Here is a 25,278-nt window from a genome sequence, read left to right as displayed (position 1 = left end):
AGAGAGAGGGAGACACAGAATCCGAAGGAGGCTCCAGGCTCCGAGCTGTCAGCACAGCACAGAGCCTGACGCACGGCTCGAACTCATGAGCTGTGAGATCATGACCTGAGCCAAAGTCGGTAGCTCAACCTACTGAGCCACCCAGGCGCCCCTTAACATTTATTTCTTTTTGAGAGACAGAGAAAGAGCACAAGCAGCAGAAGGGCAGAGAGGGAGGGAGACACAGAATCTGAAGCAGGCTCCAGGCACCGAGCTGTCAGCACAGAGCCCAGTGCAGGTCTTGAACTCACGAACTGTGAGATCATGACCTGAGCCGAAGTTGGACGTTTAACTGACTGAGCCACCCAGGAGCCCCCAATTTTTTAATCTTTCATCATGTACTTGAACATACTTCACCCTTTTAAGCCTTAGATTTGTTTAAATTTTGCAGTTAGAGAAGAGATGGTGTGTTACTGAGATGAAATGGGACAGTCATTGTACCAAAGTAGCTACTGGAGCTTTTCAAAGCTGTAAGATTTGTGACAATGAATCAATAAAGTGTAGAAATTGCCACAAGTGAAAAAAAAGTAAAATTTTTTTATTATTTATTATTTATTTTTGTTAATTTTGGAGTGCAAGTTGGGGAGAGGGGCAGAAAGAGAGAGAGAATCCCAGGCAGGTTTCACGCTCAGTGCGGAGCCAGACTTGGGGCTGGCTCCCATGACCCCAGGTTCATGACCTGAGCGGAAATCATGAGTCACATGCTCAACTGACTGAGCCACCCATGCACCCCATAAAATCATGTTTTTAAAAAGTTGTTTTTAAAGTGTGTATCTCTGCAGGTTCTAGAGCAGGGATTGGCAAACTATGACTGGCCTGCGGGGCAGATCTGGCCCACCATCTATTTTATAATAAAGTTTTACTGGAACATAACCAGGCTCATTGGTGTACATACCATTTGTGGTGTTTAGGTACTTGTTGGTCAAGTTGAGTAGCTATACCAGAGACCATGTGGCCTATAAAACCTAAAATATTTGCTATCAGGTCCTTTAATGAAAAAGTTTTCTGTCTGTCTTTTCTAAAATCTGGAAGAACATATGCTGACATGCTAAGGCAGTTGTCTTTGGGTAGTGGGGTTTTTTTCTGTGGGCAGGTATTCTTGGGTTGAAGTTCCTTTTGTAGTCAGGTAAACTGTATTTGAATTTTTCATATGACCACTAGATGGAGCAGTAGTTACAACTGACTGGTTCTTAACAAACCTATTTAGTAAAGGTTGCCATTTTAGCAAATTGAAGTAAAATCCTTTTTGTTTTCTAGCCCCAATGTGGAGTGCAAAAGCATGAGGTTTGGCATGCTGAAGGACCATCAAGCTGTCACCGGCAACGTTACTGCTTTTGATGGATCCATTCTCTATCTGCCTATTAAACTTCAGAAACAAGTGAGACCAAATAGGAAATGTATTTTGGAATGAAACCTAAGAGAGTTCTGGTGTTTTGAGTGGTAGGAAGTCATAGACATCCTGACGTTTGAGTTATTCTTTCCTATTCTTAGAGGGAAGACAGACTTCTCCATAACAACGAAATGTCAAACTAAGCCACTTTTTCATCTGAGTTCTCCAAGAAGTCCCTTCTTAAATAAGAGGAGTGGTTTGAAGCCTGTGAACTCAGTGATAGGAAATGGTTTAAGATTTCAGATGGAAAGGGATCTATTGCTAGTCAGTTCTCCATTACATTTCTCTTACCAAATCTTTTCTTAAATCCTTGTTGTCATGCTATGATTTTGTTCAGTGTGGACAGCAAGGTGAGGGGAAAGTGGAAAATATAGTTAAGATATTTTAGTGTTTTCTAGAACACATTTGATGAGATTAGGGCTTGGTAGTTTTGTCTTTTTTTTTTTTTTTTTTTTTTTACTTGCATATATTTATTTGTTAGGTCCTTGAGTTAAAAAGTCAAAGGAAAACTGATGATGCAGAGATCAGCATTAAGATTCAATTGACAAAGATCCTGGAGCCCTGTTCTGACTTGTGCATTCCCTTCTACAATGTTGTTTTCCGTCGGTGAGAAAACAGCTTATTTTCTTTAATCACAGTCTTGTGTTTGTAACAGTGCTCTTCAAGAAGCTTGGATGGTATTATATACCACAGTTCCTATAGAGATGAGTTTGGGAACATTTAATAAATAAATGGATGGTATTGAGGCTAACTTATTCAAAAATTATGTCAAGTGATTATCCAGATTTGGGTATAATGAAGGTCAGTAGCAGGATGGGTTCCTTGGAATCATTCAGGAACTTTAAAAGTAGATGTTTATATTGCGTAATTTAATGGTGTTACTGACAGGGCTATTCAAAGTGGTAGTGCACAAAAATTTTTGCTGGAAGAATTTTTTCTAGGTCCCTTGAATTTTTGGATACAGACAGTTCATATGTTTTTAACTTTTTATAAGATCCAAATTTTCGTAAAACTTATTCCTGCACCACCTCTTTTTAAATGAAACACAGAACCTGATTTCTAACCAATAAGCTGAACTACCAGGACAAACATAACTTCCTATGCTAGAGTGATCTTTACAAACAGAAATTGACTCTCTTGCATTCTTTTTAGTTAATTGTGAAAAATAATGTAAATGGAACTTGGGAAATCAACTTAGTTTTTGGTTACCTAGTAACTAAGACAAGCTGTTGTCAGTTGTATGTACTCCAGGATAAATGCTTTGATAATTTTTCTTTTTCGTTTGGCAAGGGTGTTCTCAGCATAAAAGCTATATTGTGCAAAGGACACCAACATTTTTGGCATTTCAGGCTTTAAAAGGAAAATATAACTAAGAGTAATAGAGCTTAATTTTTTTTCATTCTTCTCTAGAAGACCCATTTTTGCTCTTTATTTCAGGGTAATGAAACTTCTAGATATGAAGCTTGTAGGGAGAAACTTTTATGACCCTACAAGTGCTATGGTTCTACAGCAGCACAGGTCAGTGGTGTTTTTCTCTTCCTTACTTTTGAATGTTCTGGAAAGAAATTTTTCATTGTGATTACCATATTTAGTACAGAAATCTCAACAGTATTTTATGATTGTGAATACAATTTATCAGTTAAATCTATTCCACAATTTAGTTTTTTTAGTAAGTTCACAATGATGTTGATTTAATTTGATTTGTGGTGCTTTTTCCATTGTTATTAGGGAGGCGGGTGGTATTTACTCACTTGTTTCAAATGGGGCAGGGAAGTATCTGTGGCCCTTTTAGAACCCTAAGATGAAACTCACCTGTCTCTTCAGGTTGCAGATCTGGCCAGGCTATGCAGCTAGTATCCGAAGAACAGATGGAGGTCTTTTTCTGCTAGCTGATGTCTCCCATAAGGTCATTCGGAATGATTCAGTGCTGGATGTCATGTGAGTGAATGGTGGGATCAACTTTTAACAAGCTAACAATTTTCTGAAAAGTTTAATAATAGCTGGTAATAAATACAGATTGGCCATTGTTCTCTTTGGGTTTTAAATTGTAGAACTGATTAAGGGTACTGAATATATGTGCTCTATTGATGAGTCTTGCTGAGGTAGGTATTACTTGCTGTACTTTGAGGAGGAATTGTATTTAATGCTCTGGTTAAGAAGGCTTGGTTTAAAACATTCACACCCTGAGGTACCTGGGTGGCTCAGTCGGTTAAGCGTTAAGCATGTGACTTTGGCTCAGGTCGTGATCTCATGGCTCATGAGTTCAAGCTCTGCTTCCAGCTCTGTGCTGAAAGCTCAGAGCCTGGAGCCTGCTTTGTATTTTGTATCGCTCGCTCTCTCTGCCCATCCCCACTCGTGTGTGCATGCGTGCTCTCTTTCTCTCCCTCTCTCTCAAAAATAAATAAACGTTAAGAAAAAGTTAAAAAAAAAAACCACACTGACACCCTGGATTTTGTTTAAATGTGCTACTATAGTGAATCATTTACTATAGTAAATATAGATGTGTACAATTTGTAATGGCTTCACGAAATCTCATCTTACAGATTAAATCTGCGTTCATCGCGGAGTCTTTAAGGCTATGTACTTAGAAGTGGAATCACTTAATGAAAGGGCTGAACATTATAGAAACTTGATAAATATTTCTATAATAAAAATACTTAAATGTACGTTGACAAATTACCCTCTAGAAGACGTTAGTTCATTTTTTTCACCATCTGTGTACAACTACTGGGTGTTATCAGGCTTATAAATCTTTGCTTATCTGATAAATTGATTGATTCATTCAATATGCATTTGAGCTCCAATTACATACCAGAGCCTTGAGATGTACCAGTTAACATAACAAAGATCCCTCTTCTCATGGAGTTTACATTGTAGTCAGGTAAGTGAATTGTATAGCGTACTGGAAGTGTTGAGAGCTTTGGAAGGAAGAAAAAGAACACAGGGTAAGGAGAGATGGGAGTACCAGGGGTGGGATGGGGTAGGTTGGAGAGCTGTAATTTAAAAATTTTTTTTTTCAACGTTTATTTATTTTTGGGACAGAGAGAGACAGAGCATGAACGGGGGAGGGGCAGAGAGAGAGGGAGACACAGAATCGGAAACAGGCTCCAGGCTCTGAGCCATCAGCCCAGAGCCTGACGCGGGGCTCGAACTCACGGACCGCGAGATCGTGACCTGGCTGAAGTCGGACGCTTAACCGACTGCGCCACCCAGGCGCCCCGAGCTGTAATTTTAAATAGAATGGTCAAGTTTGTTTGTGCCAATACTTGCAGGAGATGAGGGATTTAGCCAGGTGAATATATGGTCGAAAGGACTTGTTGTCAGAGAGACAGCTAGGATAAAGGCCTTTAAAAGACAAATATGCCCCGCTCATTCAGGGAGTGGCAGGAAACCCAGGGTGGCTAGAGCAGAGCAAGTAAAAGAGTGGTGGGAGGAAGGGGAAGATGGAGGAAATGACAGTATAGGAAGGCTACTGTAAGGATTTTATCTTTTAATTTGAGTGAAGTGCAGGACTTGTGGCTGGAGTGACATGATGTGGCTTGAGTTGTAAAATGATCCCTCCCATTGCTACGCGGAGGAGAGACTTTTAAAAGGGTAGGGATAGAAGTGGGGTGACCAATCAGAAGTCTCAGTGGCAACATGAAGATGGCAGCAGTGGAGGTGGTGAGAAGTGGTTGACTCCTGGTTTCATGTGTGTGTGTTAAAACTTAAGTTTATTTATTTTTGAGAGCAAGAGTGTGAGTGGGGGAGAGGCGGGGAGGGGGAGGGAGGGGGAGAGAGAGAGACAGAGAGAGAGAGAGGGAGGGAGAGAATTCCAAACAGACTCCACACTGCCAGTGGAGAGCCCGATGCAGGGCTTGAACCCATGAACTGGGAGATCATGACTGGAGCCAAAGTCGGAAGCTTAACCAACTGAGCCACCCAGGTGCACCCTGGATATATTTTGAAAGTAGTGCTCAGTCAGTTTCTTTTCTACTCTTTCACCATTAAGTATGTTATCTGTGAGGTTTTTTTTCCCCTTCAGTGTTCATTTATTCTGAGAGAGGGAGAGAGAGAGTGAGCAGGGGAGAGGCAGAGAGAGAGAGGGAGACACAGAATCCAAAGCAGGCTCCAGGCTCCGAGCTGATGCGGGGCTCGAACCCGTAAACTGTGAGATCATGACCTGAGCCGAAGTTGGACTCTTAACCGACTGAGCCACCCAGACACCCCTCTGTGAGCTTTTTTAGAAACCCTTTTTCAGATTGAGGAAGTTCCATTTTATTCCTAGTTTATGAAGTGTTTTTATCATGAAAGGCTCTTGGGCTTTGTCAATTGCTTTTTCTATTGAGATGATCATTTAAAAAAAATTTTTTTTTAATGTTTATTTATTTTTGACACAGAGAGAGAGACAGAGCATGAGCAGGGGAAGGGACAGAGAGAGAGGGAGACACAGAATCAGAAGCAGGCTCCAGGCTCTGCGCTGTCAGCACAGAGCCCGATGCGGGGCTCGAACTCACCGCAAGATCATAACCTGAGCCAAAGTCAGATGCTTAACCGACTGAGCCACCCAGGCATCCCGAGATGATCGTTTTTTAAAAAACATCCTGCTTTTAGGGCGCCTGGGTGGCTCAGTCGGTTAAATGTCCAACTCTAGATTTCGGCTTAGGTCATGACCTCACAGTTCGTGGGTTCAAGTCCACGTCAGGCTCTGTGTTGACAGTGCAGAACCTGCTTGGACTTCTCTCTCTCTCTCTCTCTTTCTCTCTCTCCCCCTCCCCCTCCTTCCTTTCCCCTTTCTCTGCCTCTCTCCTGCTTGCTCTCTTGCTCAGAATAAATAAATTTTATTTTAAAAATCCTTTTTTAATTGATCTTTGGATATTAAATCAACCTTGCATTCATGGGATACATCTTACTTGCTCATGGTGTATGATTTTTTCTATATGTTGCTAGATTTGGTTTGCTTGTATTTCATTGAGGATTTTTGTCTGTATTCCTAAACAATATCTGTATGTTTCTTGTGAGGCCTTTGTCTGATTTTGATATCTCGGTAATATCGGCCTTATAGGAAGAGTTGGGAAGTATTCCCTTCCTCTGTTTTTTGAAAGAGTTTGTGAAGGATTAGAATTCATTTTCTTTTGAATGCTTGGTAGAAAGTCAACAGAGAAGCCATCTGGGCTTTGGTTTTTCTTTGTGTGCAGTTTTTAAATTACTAATTCAGTTTCTGTACATGTTAGATATTTATCAGATTTTCTGTTTATTTTTGGGTCAGTTTTGGTAATTTGTGTCTTTCTAGGAGTTTGTTCATTTTATTTAGGTGACCTAATTTGTTAGCATATTGCTGTTCAAAGTGTTCCCTTACAATTCTTTTTATTTCTATGAGCCAGTTGTGATGTCCCCTCTTGAATTCCAGGTTTTAGAAATCCAAGTCTCCTTTTTTCACAGGTAGTCTACCTAAAAGTTTGTCAGTGTTGTTGACCTTTTCAGAAAACCGGTATTTGGTTTTGTTGATTTTCTTTATTTTCTGTTCTTTATTTCATTAATTCCCACTCTTATTTCCTTCCTTTTGCATACTTAAGGTGTAGTTTGCTTTTCTCGTTCCAGTGTTTTGAGGTGGAAGGTTAGTGTATTTGGGATATTTTTTGTTTTTAATATAGGCTTTTACAGCTATAAATTTCCCTCTAAGTAATGCTTTAGCTGTATCCCGTACATTTTGGTATGTTGTGTCTTCATTTATATCTAGTTCAAAATATTTTCTAATTTCCTTTATGATTTCTTGTTTGATCCATTGATTATTTAGGGGAGTGTGTTGTTTAATTTCCATATATATGTGAGTTTTCTGAATTTCTTCTGTTTTTGATTTCTAATTTCATTCTATTGTGGCCAGACAACAGAATTGTATTTCTATCCTTTTATATTTATTGAAGTTTGTTCTATGATCTAGCATATGGTATACATTGGAGAATGTTCTGTGTGCGCTTTCGACATTGTAATTTTAACTCAAAAATTTTTTTACATTTATCAAGGAAAGTGCCAGAATCAGAACAACTATAGTATACCTTTATATTGGAAGGAGAAATTCTTCCAGGCAGAGTTTGAGACCTTTGACTTAGGCAAACTTAATGACAAACAAGAAAGAGAAGCACTAAAGTTGTCTAAGGATGTGTGTTTGTGAACCGTATTTCAGGTTCCAAGCACAGATAGAAAGGGCCATGAGATCAGTGATCCAACTATCATTGACCCTGGAATTTGAACTAAATAAACACAGTGAGCTTCTTTCACAAATTACCAAGACAAGAAGTGCCTTCCTAACTAACGTTTGACCACTTGCTTTTTTACAAATTGGTTGCTGGATTAATGGACCTTCAAGTATGATGTCTCTGAAGTGGATTAGCTTAGTTTGGAGGCTTTATCTGGTTTATGCCTCCATGCATTCTCTATAGAACACCCTCATACATTTAACAGAGACAAGGAAATCTAGGGCAAAACAAAAACATATGAAAGAAGACTTTATGCATCTAGACAAACAACAGCAAAAGCAAAGTAAGCAAATGGAGAATAATCAAGTTAATGGCAAAAATAATTTTCAAAACAAAGACTTGGGTCCAAACAATGACTTTTTTTTTCTTTTTTAATTTGCATCCAAGTTAGTTAGCATATAGTGCAATAATGATTTCAGGAGTAGAATCCAGTGATTCATCTCCTACGTAAAATACTCATTGCTCATCCCAGCAAGTGTCCTCCTTAATACCCCTTGTCCATTTAGCCCATCTCCCCCCCCATCCTCCCCCCAACAACCCTCAGTTTGTTCTCTGTATTTAAGAGTCTCTTATGTTTTGTCCCCTTCTGTGTTTTTTTTTTAAATATTTATTTTTGAGAGACAGAATGCGAGCCGGGGAGGGGCAGAGAGAGAGGGAGAGACAGAATCCAAAGCAGGCTCCAGGTTCTGAGCTGTGTGTCAGCACAGAGCCTGACGCGGGGCTCCAGCACACAGACTGCAAGATCATTACCTGACCTGAAGTCCGACGCTTAACCAACTGAGCCACCCAGGCACCCCCCTTCCTATTTTTATATTATTTTTGCTTCCTTTCCTTTATGTTCATTATTTTAAATTCCACATGAGTTAAGTCATATGATATTTGTCTTTCTCTGACTAATTTCGCTTAGCATAATACACTCCAGTTCCCTCCACATTATTGGCAAATGGCAAGACTTCATTCTTTTTGATTGCTGAATAGTACTCCATTGTGTGTATGTGCGTGTGTGTGTGTGTGTGTGTGTGTGTGTATCACAATCTTTTTTACCCATTCATTAGTTGATAGACATTTGGGCTTTTTCCATACTTTGACTATTGTCAATAGCGCTGCTATAAACAGTGTATGTGCCCCTTCAAAACAGCACACTTGTATCCTTTGGAGAAATACCTAGTAGTGCAATTGCTGGTCATAGGGTAGTTCTATTTTTAATCTTTTGAGGAACCTCCATACTGTTTTCCAGAGTGGCTGTAACAGTTTGCATTCCCACTAGAGTGCAAAAGGGTTCCTCTTTCTCCACATCTTTGCCAACATCTGTTGTCGCCCGAGTTGTTAATTTTAGCCATTCTGACTGGTGTGAGGTGGTATCTCATTGTGGTTTTGATTTGCATTTCCCTGATGATGAGTGATGTTGAGCATTTTTTCATGTGTCAGTTGGCCATCTGGATGTCTTCTTTGGAAAAGTGTCTTTCATGTCTTTTGCCCATTCTTCACAGGATTACTTGTTTTTTGGGTGTTGAGTTTGATAAATTCTTTTTAGAGGATACTAACCTTTTATCATATATGTCATTTGCAAATATCTTCTCCCATTCCATCAGTTGCCTTTTAGTTTTGCTGATTGTTTCCTTTGCAGTGTGAAAGCTTTTTATTTTGATGCAGTCCCAGTAGTTCATTTTTGCTTTTGTTTCCCTTGCCTCCAGAGACATGTTGAGTAAGGAGTTGCTGTGGCCTAGGTCAAAGAGGTTTTGTCTGCTTTCTTCTCTAGGATTTTGATGGCTTCCTGTCTTATAGTTAGGTCTTTCCTACATTTTGAGTTTTGTGTGTGTGTATGGTGCAAGAAAGTGGTCGAGGTTCATTCTTTTGCATGTCGCTACCCAGTTTTCCCAGCACAATTTGCTGAAGAGGCTGTCTTTATTCCAGTGGATATTCTTTCTTGCTTTGTCAAGGATTAGTTGGCCATATATTTGTGGGTCCATTTCTGGGTTCTTTATTCTTTTCCATTGGTTTACGTGTCTGTTTTTGTACCAGTACCATACTATCTTGATGATTATAACTTTGTAATATAGGTTAAAGTCTGGAATTGTGATGCCTCCAGGCTTGGTTTTCTTTTTCAGGATTATTTTGGCTATTCAGGGGCTTTTCTGATTCCATACAAATTTTAGGATTGTTTGTTCTAGTTCTGTGAAGAATGCTGGCATTATTTTGATAGGGATTGCCAAACAATGACTTCTAACCTGAAAGGTCATTAGGCAACCAAAACCTAATGAAACTAGTCAGAGCTCAGCTTGTTGTTGGGATTGACTCACTGCAGCAGATCTGGTGGACAAATAGAGTTAAGCACAAAAGGCCCAGTGAGTGCATCTGTTGGTCTGAAACTCCTGGAGTGTTGCTGAGGAAGAGCTTCCATAGTTACCTTGGTGAAACCTTCAGAATTGCCAAAGAATGATGAGACTTCTGTTTTATCTGAAATAAAGAAAAGGCTGAGTTCCTGCTTATTGAAGTAAAAAGAGACTGCTGACCTTACATAGAGTATTGGAGAGGTATGGAGTTCAGGACGGCAGTCTTGCAGAGGGGCAAGCAGTAGAAAGTGGTTGCTCAGGCAGTCTATTGTTGATTGATTAGTACTCTGTGGGATGCTAATTGGATTAAGGCGTTCCTCAATGTATAGAAACAAGGGGTTGACATTGGTTAGATAGCTTGCAAGAGGTGACTTGATACAGATGTATTAAAACTGGATTTTATGGGGGTGCCTGGGTAGCTCAGTCGGTGGAGCATCTGTCTGACTTAAGCTCAGGTCGTGATCTCACGGTTCATGTTCGTGCTGATAGTGCAGAGCCTGCTTGGGATTCTCTCTCTCTCTGCCCCTCCCCTACTTACCCCCCCCCTCAAAAATAAATAAACATTTAAAAAAGTGTTTTTAGGGGCACCTGGGTGACTCAATATGTTAAGCATCTGACTTCTGCTCAGGTCACGAGCTCAGGGTTCTTGAGTTCAACCCCCACGTCAGGCTCTGCTTTGACAGTGCAGAGCCTGCTTGGGATTTTCTTTTTCTCCCTCTCTCTCTCCCCCTCTGCCTCTCTCTCTCTCTCTCTCTCTCTCTCTCCCTCCCCCAAAAAAAACTTAAAAAAATTTTTTTTAAACTGGATTTTATGGCTACTGGTTACTGTGGCTACAAAATTATCTTTTCCAAAGTTTGTGATGATTTCTTTTTTAATTTCCAGGAGGATATGAATGTTTGTTATCATCTACTTTTATTACTTAATTTCTTACACATTAACATTAACTTAATAAGAATTTATTTTGTAAATGATTAGCAAGTGTTCTTATCCATTTTTTAAGGATCTATTTCCCCTCACTAACTTGAAATGCCACTAGTGATCACTGGACACTCAATCCTAATGTATATTCCAGTCTCATTTGGGTCTTACTCTATTCTCTTTTTTCTTTTTTCAGATTTAGTAGGGCACAGTGGACACAATCAACCTTATACATTTAAAGTATACAATTTGATGAGTTTTACTATACTTACATACCTATGAAACATCGCAGTGAAGATCATGAACATACCCATTTCCCACTCAAAATTTACTCATGTCTGTTTCAGACCTCTCTCTACCCACCATGGGCAGCAAGCACTGATCTGGTTTCTGCCACTAGAGATCAGTTTGCATTTTCTAGAATTTTCTAGAAATTGTAAGTAGAATTATATGGCATAGACTCATTTTTTGTTTTTTTGTTATTTGGTCTGCTTTCTTTTCAGCATGATTTTTTTTTTAATTTTTTATTTTAATCTCAGTAGAGAACTCAGAGTAAAATAGTACAGTTAAAAATCATTGATTTTTATCTACTTTTCAATGTTGAATATTGGAGTAACAAGATATAGGTCTATATTCTTTATCTCCTGCCTTCCTCAGTCCATTTTTAGCTTTTTCTTGATTGGGCCTCCCTCTTCCACATCTTCCACCTACCTTTTCTAATGCAAAAGACAATGATTAGGGGAATGGGCTTTGGTGAGAGAATATTAAAAACTGTCATGGAAGATTTTGAAAATAAATTACAGCTTAAAAAGTGTTTGAATATAGATTGTATACTAGTGGTTACTTTTGACTTCCACAGCTACATATATATAGCAAACTGTGTTTGTAGCCATCTCTCCTCTGTATTTAACCTAGCAGACAGAATAAGGCCCCACACACACACACACACACACACACACACACACACACTCTGCATCCGGCATGTATCAAGCACTAATGGCAATGATGGAGATAATATTTGCAAGCACTTAACACAGTTCTATTATCTGTGCTAGGCACTGTTCTCAACGCTTCATTTATATAAAGTCATTGTGTTCTCTCAACAACACTATGAGTTAGGTTCTTTCACTGACCCACTTTCACATGAGGAAACCAAGGCACAAAGAGCAGTAACTCGCTCAAAAGTTTCATAGGCTAGTAAGTGTAAGATGCAAGATTTGAACCCAGGCATTTTGGCTCTGGGTCTGTCATCAATGTTGAACTGCTTCAGGTGTCTGATTTTCATCACTTACTATAGTCTTTCTTAGGGAGAGTTCTGCAGGACACTAATTATCCAGAGTGGTAATGAACTGAATGTTCATTCTGTGAGGTAAAAAGGAAAAAGGTGGGAGGAATCTGGTTAAATACATTGGAGGTAAATCAAGCTAAGTATGTTTCTTTAGTAGCCTGATATGCTAATGTATGCAGTGAATCTCTATGCAGGACTTATAATATGCAGAATGGACTCAGCTTTTTTGATTGTACAACCTTTTCCACACTTCTCACAACTTCTCAAGGGACCAGTGTTTCTGAAGAATATACCCTGGGTGACACTGACCCACAGAACAAAGTCCAAGCTCCGATCTTTGACTTACAAGGACATTCACATCTGGTCCCTGCCTATCTTCAGCCTGTGCTTACCATCTTCTGTCCCTGTTCCACCTCCTTGTCCTCCCCATCCCCAGATCCCTGCTTGTCCCCTGCATACTGCTGCCTCTGCCTGGAGTGTCACTCATTCCTCTGCCCCCTGGCATTTCTGCTTGGCAGATTGCTTCTTCAAGTATCAGCTGCCTCTGTAAACTTTCCTGGACTCCCTGGGCATATTCACACATGCTTCCTGTGAGTTACCTGTGTTGGGCTTGTTCACGGCATTGTTTAGAGGTTACCTTGAGGGTACATTTGCCTATGGTGAGTCTGCTTATCTGCATCTTCAGCATCTTCACCAGTGCTGTATAATGATAGGTATTTGTAATCCTTTCCATTAGCTCAAAAGGGCAAATATAGTTGAAAGAATGTTTTGTTGTTCCACTGTAGGCTATCCTAATAATGATGATACAGAATAATTATTTTGTTTGATTTGTTTGAATAAATACCCTTTTTGAAGGCAAACTATGAATTTTACTAATTTGTAGTTGCTGTTTTTGACTTTTACCTTTTCACTATTTTTTATTGATTTTGATTTTTTTGGTAATGTTAAAGAAAAGAGATGAGAGTCCTATCTCTTTAAAGAGACAACTGGAGCCTTCTCGTGCTATATAGCTGTGATCATATCCCTGAGGTACTTACTTGTATCCCCTATCCTTTTCATTGTGCTCTGCATGTACAAATATGATGAACAGTCTTTTGTCTCTTTCCAAAGGCATGCCATGTATCAGCAGAACAAAGAAAACTTCCAGGATGAGTGCACTAAGCTTCTGGTTGGCAATATTGTTATAACCCGATACAACAATCGTACCTATCGCATTGATGATGTGGATTGGAATAAGACACCAAAAGATAGCTTCACAATGTCTGATGGGAAGGAGATCACATTCTTGGAATACTACAGGTGGAAAGAAGAGACTGACTGGGCCTGTGCCTTTGGGAGGGTGTGGAATATAATCTACCATTCTATTGCAGGATATTGAGTTCCATAGTAGCAAACAGCAGGACACTTTTAAAATAATTGGATTGGTAATACACCTAAGGTTGAATGAGTTTGTTTGTGGGATTTGATTTGAATATGCTACCCTTACAATTTCATTTCTTTAGTGCATTTGGAAGTTACTTTATAAATTAAAGCCAGGGCTTTGAATTATATTTCTTTTGCTGGTTTAGAAGTCTGGTTGGAGAGATGAAATTTGAGTCATTAATCATTTGACTATCATTTTGCCTTTCCAGTTGCCCAAGCCTTCAACCTGATACAGTTTTAAGCAAATTTTTCCCTGGACTATTAGACAATTTCTCCTCCATTTAATTGCAGTGTTAACTTGAGCCTGCCTTTTCCAGCTATAAATACGCTATAATGAGTTTCTAGTGGATTCTTGACAAGGGTATTATGCAAATTGTGTGCCTCAGTGCTAGTTAAGAGAGTCAGACTGTGTTGCTGTTAAGAGTAGTGATGCTGCTTCTGAAATGTTTTCCTGCCTCTGCCCTACTCTAGCAAAAACTATGGGATCACAATTAAGGAAGAGGACCAGCCACTGCTGATCCACAGGCCCAGTGAGAGACAGAATAACCAAGGGATGGTGAGTGGGGAGTGTCAGATTTGTACTTCCAGCTTAAGTTCTTCATCTTCATCCATGGTGCTGGGGACCCTGGAGCAGAGTTACAATGTGGTTGGGGAATGCTGTGCATGGCTAGGACTTGCTTTTGAAGCCCCCGTAGTGAGGAGCTAAGTATCCATATGAACAAGTTAGGTTAAGGAAGAAAGAATTTGCTGCTAAAGATTAGAGCACTGCATCCATTAGGGAAGTTGTAGACATTTAACAAACAGGGCTAGGGGCCAGGGGAAAGTGCCTTGATACTGATTCCTCGGTCTTAGGTGAGAAAGCTGAAAATCAATGGGTTAGATGAGATGGAGGTATCACCTTAGCTTGTATGGAGGCCCAAGAGGGACAGATTGTTTTCTTCTAGTTTTTCCTTTCTTTTTTACCATATCAGTATTTTCCCCTTTACCAGGGTGCCTGGGTGGCTCAGTTGGTTAGGGTTCTGACTTTGGCTCATGTCATGATCTCATGGTTCATGGGTTCAAGCTTGGGTTCAAACATGGGGCTCTGTGCTGACAGCTTGGAGCCTGGAACCTGCTTCGGATTCTATGTCTCCCTCTCTCTCTGCCCTTCCCTTGGTTGTACTCTCTCTCTGTATCAAAAATAAACAAACATTAAAAAATATTTTTTTTTTCCCTTTACCTAATACAACAGGCTCAAAGTATTGTGACTGAAGGGAAAAGGGTAAAATACTTGCAGTGTTTCATTGCCCTCTTTGGGGTTTTATGTTCCCTAGTGTGCCAGTTATGTCCCTGCAGGCCCAGCCATGAGCATGGCATGTCTGTCAGGTCACGGGAACAAGACAATCTTCTACTTCCTTATTTTTGCTTTCCGTTCTCTCTTCAAAGCTGCTGAAAGGCGAAATCCTGCTGCTGCCTGAGCTTTCATTCATGACTGGAATCCCTGAGAAGATGAAGAAGGACTTCAGAGCCATGAAGGTGAGAACTGCCCATGTTGAATGGAAGTCCTTTTTGATAGCAGCTTGAGCTAGACCTGGGCAGGCTTGTGGCATCACCTGGGTAGGTCTGTTCTTCCAGGCTCCAGTTCTCCTTTCTATAAAACATGATCCAATGTCCCTTCCCACACGCTATGAAAAAGCTGATCAGATTTCCCTTTTGAAGAGTGTTAGAACAATGGAATGATTGGATTATAAGGTAAAAGGAAACAAGTATCTCTGTTTTAACCCTAACCAATCAAATAGATGACTATAAGCTAGTCATATGATCATAAGAGGTTTTTTGAGAGCACTGAGTTTTTCTAGCATTGCTACAAGCCTTCAGTCTATTTGAAGGAGTGGAGGAGATAATGTAGCAAAAGGCAATCCACAAGTCAGAGGCTGACGTGAAAGGATAAAAGTTTATCTTGGGGCTTGGAGTGTCCAGGAGGTGTCAGGCTCAGCCCCTGTAGGAAATAGCTGAGAAGCAGAGACGTGCGCAGCAGCATGAATCCAGAGCCAGAGTGCTTTGCCTCCACTCTGTCTGCAACGCTTGGGACTTTCCACGCTTGAACTACTGTGCTGCTTCACTTTTTCAGCCCTTGTCTGTGTTACCCTTGGATCCATTCCTGTCTCCAATGCCACAGACTATTTTCAGTAACATCGTCAAGAGCCTGAAGTGAAGCTTAACATTCTTGTAAGAGATTTCTTTCATGTTTAGTTTTGTTCCTTCTCTGTTTCTTACATAGGTCAAGGCTCCTTCCTTACAAGGCTCAGTCACCTAATGATTTTATGATCACAGAGCTATCTGTGTAGCCACGTTGACTGGTGCTAATGACTGCCTCGCAGGGAACAACTGTACTGTTCTTTGGTCTCAGAGAAATAAAGAACTCACTTATGTGATAGTCTTCATATACACCTTCTAGATAGATATTCATTCAACAATAACATTTAGAAAGCACCTATTATCGTTGAAACATTGGACAAAAAGTGTCTTATGGTGACATTAAATATAGTGCTCTGTAGTATGACATGAAGATTAAGACTGGATGTGATTTTCCATTCTGTTATGTTTGACTCTGTGCTGGGTACAGAACGCTTTCCCGCATATTTTTCCAAAATATTAAATAGGTATAATCAAGCCCCCTTTGCTCCTGTTTCATAGACTTTCTTAGGAATTTTAAATTCAGAGCCTGGCTTTGAGAAAGAGATAAGGTCATATGGGAGAAAGAAACAATAACATTTCAAATTCTTTTATGGTTAAAATTTTAACTGTAGACCTCATTTACATTCCTGACAGATGTTTATTAAAATCCTTGGAGGTATTTGAAAATTCTACAGATTTCAATGGGAAAGAGGTTTTCTTTTGGAAATGTTTTAGACACATTGGGGTTTAACTTCATGTTGGAGAAAGTAATACTTATAACATTATCTCTGTCTTAATTCTATTTAGGATTTAACCCAGCAGATCAACCTGAGCCCCAAACAGCACCATAATGCTTTGGAATGCTTGCTGCAGAGAATTTCGAAGAATGAGACAGCTAGCAATGAATTGGCACGCTGGGGACTCTGTCTCCAGAAGGATGTACATAAGGTGAACTGGAGGATGTAGTGGAGTAGGAACCAGCATTGACCAGCAATTTTAAGAGCTTAATGAATGAAACTGGCTGATAGCTCCCTACCTTATCTTTATTTTGGAGTTTTGCTTTATTATTATACTTTTTTTGGGCCCTAGTCATAATATTTGAATTTCCTTATCTTAATTTGCTACTAGCTCTTACAGATTTTTCTTCTATATTTCCCAGGGCTCCGAGGTGTTAATTTTTAGTCAGGCAGATGGCACAAGGAATATCGACTTACAATTTACCTCATTTTCAGGTTTCCAACCCAAATAATTCTTAAGGTTCTGTATGTCCTTTTCTTTTTTTTTTCTTCTCCAAGAAGTAACTTGTGATTCTTTGAATATACTATTGTCATGCTTTCTGTAGGCATAGAGAGTCTTAGTCTTACACAATCGAATTTTCTTACAGCCCTTTGTACCTGCGGTTTGCTGGAATCTGCTATGTTGTATTTTATGCAGCGTGATCCGTAGGGCAGAGGCAGCATGAGATGGTAGAGTCCTTGGCCTTCAGTATCTGCTTATTTGTCTTTGAATCTGGGGGCGCCTGGGTGGCTCAGTCGGTTGGGCATCCAACTGTGGCTCGGGTCAGGATCTCAGGGTTCGTGGGTTCAAGTCCCACGTCAGGCTCTGTGCTGACAGCTCAGAGCCTGGAGCCTGCTTTGGCTTCTGTGTCTCCCTCTCTCTCTGCAGCTCCCCCCTCTGTCTCTCTCTCTCTCTCTCTGTCAAAAATAAACATTAAAAAAAAACTTTATTTGGCTTTGAATCTCAGCTCTACCACTTGCCATCTTAATTACTTTGAACAAATTGCATAGCATATTGTAGTTTCTTTATCTGTAAAATGAGGATAATGATTGAATTATAAAAACTTAAATGGTACCATCTTTCGTATAATATGTGACACATAGCAGGTGCTCAGTAAACATTAGCCGTTATTATTTTTCACCTGCTTTCGAGATTATACCAAAATAATTAATTCTGTCTTTTCTGTAATTCTTTTGCATTTTTAATTGACTCCTTGTTAAAAATTTCTTTTTCTCGGGGTGCCTGGGTGGCTTAATCAGTTAAGTAAGCGTCCAACTTCAGCTCAGGTCATGATCTCACAGTTCGAGCCCCACATTGGGCTCTGTGCTAACAGCTTGGAGCCTGGATGGAGCCTGCTTCAGATTCTGTGTCTCCCTTTCTCTCTGCCCCTCCTCTGCTCACACTCTTCTCTCTCTTAAAAATAAAGAAATGTTAAAAAAAATTTTTTTTAATTTCTTTTTCTCTGTTTTAATAAAAGTAATGGATAGTGAATAAGGAAAATTTGAAATTTTAGAAAATATAAAGAAATAAAAACATCAGTAATTTCGTCATCCAAAGATGATATCTCGGTGACTTATTTTAGATATTTATAAAAGATAACTTCAGGGGCACCTGGGTAGCTCAGTTTGTTAAGTGTCCAGCTCTTTATTTCAGCTCAGGTCATGGTCTCGAAGTTGTGGGATCAAGCCTTGTGTCGGGCTCTGTACTGAGCTGAGCGTGGATCCTACTTAAGCTTCTCTTTCTCTCCTTCTCTCTCTCTGCCCCTCCTCTGTTCACACATGTTCTCTCTCAAAAAATAAATAAATAAATAAATAACATAACAAAATAACATAAAATATACTTTGGTGTATTTCCTTTCCCTACACATTTTTCTGTGAGAATAAATCTTTTTCTTACAAAGTTGTGATTATATTGTGTATGGTTTTATATCTTCTTTTTCATTTAATATTATATCCTGAACATGTTTTCATGTTATTAAGTGTCAATTTGAAGACATAGAAAACATAAACCAAAGAAGAAAAAAGTTCATCTTGCTGTATCAGGATAACTACTCTTAACATTTTGGTACATAACCTTCATTGGATTTGTGTGTGTGTATGTATGTGCATGCTTACATGCTTACGCACACTCACACATAGCATGTATTCATATCGTTTCCTTTTTTCCCCTCAGGTTTTCCATGTCATTTCATATTTTTCTGAATATTTTAATGGCTGCCAGATAGTTTATTAACAATTTCCTTTTCTTTTACATTCAAATTGAATTTAGTATTTTTCTGTTAGAAATAGTTATTCAGTGAAGAGCCTTGTAACTGAATCTTTTTACATGTTTATTTTCATAGTCAAATTTATGGAAGTGGAATTATTAGGTCAGGGGACACTTATGTTTTTAGTGCTTTTGTTGTATATTGCCAGTTGCCTTCTAGGCTCAAGTTTCAAGGTTTAAGGTTCAAGTTTTTACTTTCATATCATGAGTTTGATTCCTTACACTCCTGCTAATATGGGCATTGTTATTCTTTATGTTAGATTTTGATAATGGTAATTAAATCATTGAAATTTCTTTTGATTATAGATGAAATAAGATATATTTTTTTTAATTTTTTATGTTTTTTATTTTTGGGAGAGAGAGAGAGTGTGTAAGCAGGGGAGGGGTAGAGAGGGAGACACGGAATCTGAGGCTGGCTCCGCTCTGAGCTATCAGCACAGAGCCTGATGTGGGGCTTGAACTCACGAACTGTGAGACCATGACCTGAGCCGGAGTCAGATGCTTAACTGACTGATCCACCCAGGCGCCCCTGTTATTACTTTTTTGTATTAAAAATTTTTTTTTTAATTTTTTTTTTTCAACGTTTATTTATTTTTGGGACAGAGAGAGACAGAGCATGAACGGGGGAGGGGCAGAGAGAGAGGGAGACACAGAATCGGAAACAGGCTCCAGGCTCTGAGCCATCAGCCCAGAGCCTGATGCGGGGCTCGAACTCCCGGACCGCGAGATCGTGACCTGGCTGAAGTCGGACACTTAACTGACTGCGCCACCCAGGCGCCCCTGTATTAAAATTTTTTTAATGTTCATTTATTTTTGGGAGAGAGAGACAGAGTGCAAGCAGGGGAGAGACAGAGAGAGATGGAGAGACAGAATCCGAAGCAGGCTCCAGGCTCTGAGCCCAATGTAGGGCTCAAACCCACGGATTGTGAGATCCTGTGCCAAAGTCAGATGCTCAACCAATTGAGCCACTCAGGTGCCCCACCTCTGTTATTTTTTAATAAGCAAATGGTAGAGATCATAGAAAGTAAAAATCCTCTGTAATTACACATCCCCAGAGATAATCACCACTAAGTGTAGATGCATTCAATTTTTTTTTTTTTTAGTTTATTTTGAGAGCGCAAGCGGTGGGGGTGCGGCAGAGAGAGGGAGAGAGAGAATCCTAAGTAGGCTCGGCACTGCCAGTACAGAGCCCAATGCAGGGCTTGAACCTATGAACCTCGAGATCATGACCTGAGCCAAAGTTAGATGCTTAACTGACTGAGCCACCTGAGCGCCCCAGACTCAATTTTTATGATGCATACATTACTATTTATTTTTTTGTAAAAACAGGATCATATTACCTGTTGTTACAAAGGGGCTGCAGACTGGTGCCGCCAGTCTGGAAAAGAGTATGGAGGTTCCTCAAAAAATTAAAAATAGAACTACCCTACTACTCAGCAATTGCACTACTAGGTATTTATCCAAGGGATACAGGTATGCTGTTTCGAAGGGACACATGCACCCCAATGTTTATAGCAGCACTATCAGCAACAGCCAAAGTATGGAAAGAGCCCAAATGTCCATCGATGGATGAATGGATAAAGAAGATGTGGTATATATATATGTATATATTTATATATGTATATATATATACATATATACACACACACATTGTATACACAATGGTGTACATACACACACACACACACACACACACACACACAATGGAGTATTACTCGGCAATCAAAAAGAATGAAATCTTGCCATTTGCAGCTACGTGGATGGAACTAGAGGGTATTATGCTAAGCAAGGTCAGTCATAGACAAATACATGATTTCACTCATGTGAGGACTTTAAGACACAGAACAGATGAACATAAGGGAAGGGAAGCAAAAATAATATAAAAACAGGGAGGGGGACAAAACATAAGAGACTCTTAAATATAGAGAACAAACAGAGGGTTGCTGGAGGGGTTTTGGGAGGAGGGATGGGCTAAATGGGTAAGGGAGTTAAGGAATCTACTCCTGAAATCATTGTTGCACCATGTGCTAACTAACTTGGATGTAGATTATAAAAAATAAATTATAGAAAAAAAGTGATTTCAATGTTGGCAAAATAATTCATTATGCTGTTATATCAACTAAATTATTTTCCTGTGTTTGGATATTTAGATCTGATTGACTTATTCCTAACTTTAATTTGTTCTTTCATTATATTTATGTCTTTTCCTGCCTGCTTTTCTTTTTAGAGTATTATAGTAGGTATAGTTTATGTTCAGCCTTATTGAGAAATTTTACTTTTCGGCACCTGGATGGCTCAGTTGGTTAAGCGTCTAGTTTTGGCTCAAGTCATGATCTCATAGTTTGTGAGTTCAAGCCCCACATCAGGCTCTGCGCTGACAGTGTGGAGCCTGCGTGGGATTCTGCCTCCCTCTCTTTCTGCCCTGCACATATGTGTGCGTGCTTGCTCGCTCGCTCTCTCAAAATAAACTTTAGAAGAATTCTTTTTAAAAAAAGAAATTTTACTTTTAATTTTCTACTTGCAATTTGTCCCTTAAAATATTTTTAAAGATTATATTCCTATTTATCTTGAAATTATAGTTTTATATGCATTGTCTACTTCTAAAGAGATAATGCTTTCTAATCCTTGTTTTGGGAGACCATGTTGGAAACTTCAATAATTAAAAAGCCTTGCCTATAAAAATTTTACCTGTATTTGTCCAGGGTTTTATTGACCTGGACTCATTGCTAGCAGTTTCATTTTTGTGCCATTCTCAGGGGTTATAACAGGAACAGGTCTATACAGTGGAGTTGACAAGGCCCAAGAGAGAACAGCGTCAGTGTTTTTTCTTAAATTAGTGTTTGCAAATGACTCATGTCATGTGTCCTTTGTTTTCTGTTATAGATTGAAGGACGTGTTCTGCCAATGGAAAGAATTAACTTAAGAAATACTTCATTTATCACATCTCAGGAACTAAACTGGATTAAGGAAGTAACCAGAGACCTTTCCATCTTGACTGTAAGTGACTTTTAAGGTGGTGAAGAGAGGACCAGTATTACTAAAAATATGGAAATTAGAAAGCAGGAATGATTCAGTGTCTTCTTTTTGAGGGAGAGTACCAACTGAATTCCCATCCTGAATTATCTGCTAAACAGGGGTCCTTCAAATAGAGCAAATTGATGAGTTGTTAGAGGGAAGCACTTTGGTTGGCCATAAACTTAGGAAAAGGAAATAGATTGCTATGGTAATTCATGTAGTGCAAGCCTAATACCCAGTCTCCCATTTATTTTCCTTTATCTTCCTGGATTTTCCCTGGGAGTTCCTTGAAGATGTTTTTATCCATGAAAGAAGTAATTAAAACAGTCTCCCACCAAGAGAACTGAAGAACAAAATTGTGTATCAGTATTTTTAAATGTTTTTGGCTAATGTGGTCTTTTTGGCCATGCATAAAGTACATCTGTTTCTAAAACTTTTTATTGAAATATATTTAAAGGAAAAGTATACTTACAAGTGTACAGTGTTCCACTGTGGGAGTATGCCACAGTTTACTTATCACCCACAACTATGTTAGTTATAGAAATTAGATCAAAAAGGACTCAAGTAAGAGAGAATTAAAAGCAGTTTCTTCTCTAGACTAATATCTCCTGGGTGTGAGTTTGGAGTGTTTAAGTTGTGGGAAGTGCTAAAAATAGCTTGTGGTTATTCCTAGGTCCCCATGCATTTCTGGGCACTGTTTTACCCAAAGAGAGCAATGGATCAGGCCCGAGAACTGGTTAATATGTTGGAAAAGATAGCTGGCCCCATTGGTATGCGCCTGAGCCCACCAGCCTGGGTTGAACTAAAGGATGATCGAATTGAGACCTATGTCAGAACCATTCAATCCATGCTAGGAGTTGAGGTAATAAACTAATTTGAGTATATGAGTAGAATGCTTGTTTTAAAATACTTGCATACTTGATTTTAAATTCTCTTGCTTATCAGTCTGCTGTTTATGATGCCCAGAAATCTGTGTCTTACTCATGTACACATGAAATACTATACCAAGTAGTCTTCATGCCCTTTGGTTAATTGATTCTCTCATCCTATGTTGGCAGTAGTCTCTCTCACTCTGGTGTTCTTTTTTCACGTAATTGACGGAGAGAATAGCTGACTTAACTTTAGTTCGTTATCTGTATAGAACATGTTGTGCTCAGAAAGCAACTTTTTGGGCCCAGTGCCATTTTGCACAATTCAGTACTGCACTGTCACGGTCTGGTCTGGCTTAAGATTTGAATTGCTCTGGCGATGAACTTGGCACCTGGGCCATCAGCTCGGTCCTGATAGCTGATCGCGAGCGCTGCAGCTGAGCAGGTCATAGCACTCATAACTCAGTAGTTCAAGCCTGCGGTTCTTACCTGTTTGCACACAAAACGGAGGAAGAAACTTAAGGAACAAAAGCAGAGCAAATGTTTTGGGAAGTAATTAGTCTTTGACTTGAATAGTCCATTGTTGTGAGATCAGTACTGGAATTAGATTTTTCTGGGATCTCTCTGATCCCCAACTCTGGGTTATCACCCAGAGCAGCACCCTCATATTCTGTCTTTGTAATTTCCTTCTGGTTCCCCATGCTAGTTGTACTCTGCCATGGCTACCCCCTGAGCCTGATCATTGATAATTCTGCTGTGCTTTCAGAAGAATTGCCCAGTGTAGTGCATCAACTCCCCAATCTCATACTTGTTCATGTTCTCTTTAGAAGAGTGTACTTCCAACAGTTTTCATGCAGCATGGATAGAAGTTTCATTCATGTTTACCAAACTTAACTCATCTTGGTCTTACTGTTTCTTTGTCATCTTTAGGGCATGCTGTTTTATTATATTTTATTATTTTTTTTATTATTTACTCATTAATTTATTATTATTATTTATTTATTATCCCACACATGTCTGCAGGAGCCAGATGAGAAACACAAGTGTAGTGGGCTAGGAGGGGACTATAGTGAACTTAAGAGAGTAATCAACCCCATGACTGCAGATAAAAGCCCAGCATTATCAAATTAATTTTTGATTTATTTGTTTTTCAGTAGAAGCAAAAAATCTGGATTTGTATGTGTGTGCCCCTCCATATGTTTAAATGTTAATTAAAAAAAAAAAACATGCAACTCATTGCAGGGACTAAAAAGCTACATGTGTTTGATAGATCCAACCCATAGGCTCCCAGTGTGCAGCCTGTGTTCTACGTGACTTCAGAAGTTCTTTGATGTGATTGCTGGAACGTGTGTTCTCTGAGAAGTCTTAATCTAACACTAATCTTGATTTGGAATAATATATTATTGATTTACCATTAATAGCTGTTTCTGGCATAAAGGATTGGCACTTTCATTTCCCTTCAGTGCTACTTTTCTTTATTTATGCTGAAAGATCCTCTGTTTCCAGTGTTGGATCTCTTAAATGGTGAGGGATCACAGATGTTTATATGAGATATGCTGCTGGCAATATCATTCTCTCTCCTAACCAGGAAGTTAGGAAAAGCCATTTACAGATTTGGCAGTAGCTTCATTTCTTTGTACTTGGCTCTGAATCTTTTCTTGTGGTATTGCATTCCATGTTTGCTCAGTTTTGTGGTATGAATGTAATAAGGTGCTTGGTTTACTGAAGAGAGTGGTAAAAACATTCTAGGGAATTGAAAGCAGCAACTAAAAAGTAATCTTTGCAAATTTTCAAGCCTGCCTTGTTCAGGCATCTTAATTTTCCTAAGGAAGAACCCAGGTAGTCAGGGCCACCTCTAGATAATTTATGGTATTCTATCCCGTATTTCTACAAAGAAGCCCTGAATCCAGCAAAGGTTCAAGGACCTGTTCGGGGTTGGAGTGTCTACCCTCTTTGTTTCAGTCCCTTTTGCCTTAAAGGTCCTATGACTTCACAGGCTCTTAGACTGCCCACAGCTGGAGTCCCATCAAGGTCCCCTGCGACTTCCAAAGCCTGACTTCTATGTATTTTATCTCTTCAAGAGGAAGATACAGATGGTTGTTTGCATCATCATGGGAACACGTGACGATCTCTATGGGGCTATTAAAAAGCTGTGCTGTGTGCAGGCTCCTGTGCCCTCACAGGTGAGTGGAGAGCTAGGCAGGAGGCATATGTGGAAACTCTATAACCTCCCTTGAGGTTTTGAAAAGAGGGGTACAGATGTTCAAAAACTGAAGTTACTATTAGAAGCCATCATGTGTAACCCTTCTGGTGGAAAGTTCCCCTTATTAGAGTAACCTGGTGAAAAGCAGAGGCTCTTTGTAAATAAATACTGCCTTCATATCCACAAATGAGTACTCTTGCTGGTTCAGACAGTGAGCTGCTGGGTGGTTTCACATGACTGGGTTCTGAGAGTATAGGCTTCACTCTGAAAGGGGAAAGCTGTTAATCCTAAGTAGGTTTGTTTGTTTGTTTAATTTATTCTGTGTGAGATCCTTTTGAAAGTTTTTGAGTTTTGGTTGTCTTTTTG

General features: G+C 39.4%; 1 protein-coding gene across 1 annotated transcript in view; it reads left to right on the top strand.

Moving 5' to 3' along the window:
• PIWIL2 (piwi like RNA-mediated gene silencing 2) overlaps positions 1 to 25,278 on the top strand; it is a 75,648-nt gene that overhangs the window by 4,781 nt on the left and 45,589 nt on the right. The window contains exons 6-16 of the mRNA XM_043562014.1: positions 1,297 to 1,417; positions 1,911 to 2,035; positions 2,867 to 2,947; positions 3,254 to 3,367; positions 13,315 to 13,503; positions 14,098 to 14,182; positions 15,052 to 15,141; positions 16,591 to 16,731; positions 21,709 to 21,822; positions 22,514 to 22,702; positions 24,791 to 24,892. Coding sequence (XP_043417949.1) covers positions 1,297 to 1,417; positions 1,911 to 2,035; positions 2,867 to 2,947; positions 3,254 to 3,367; positions 13,315 to 13,503; positions 14,098 to 14,182; positions 15,052 to 15,141; positions 16,591 to 16,731; positions 21,709 to 21,822; positions 22,514 to 22,702; positions 24,791 to 24,892 — 1,351 coding nt within the window. The remainder of the gene's footprint in view (positions 1 to 1,296; positions 1,418 to 1,910; positions 2,036 to 2,866; positions 2,948 to 3,253; positions 3,368 to 13,314; positions 13,504 to 14,097; positions 14,183 to 15,051; positions 15,142 to 16,590; positions 16,732 to 21,708; positions 21,823 to 22,513; positions 22,703 to 24,790; positions 24,893 to 25,278) is intronic.

This window comes from Prionailurus bengalensis, chromosome B1 (assembly GCF_016509475.1).
Source record: "Prionailurus bengalensis isolate Pbe53 chromosome B1, Fcat_Pben_1.1_paternal_pri, whole genome shotgun sequence".
Taxonomy (NCBI): Eukaryota; Metazoa; Chordata; class Mammalia; order Carnivora; family Felidae; genus Prionailurus; species Prionailurus bengalensis.
This window is presented reverse-complemented; position numbering and strand designations above follow the sequence as displayed.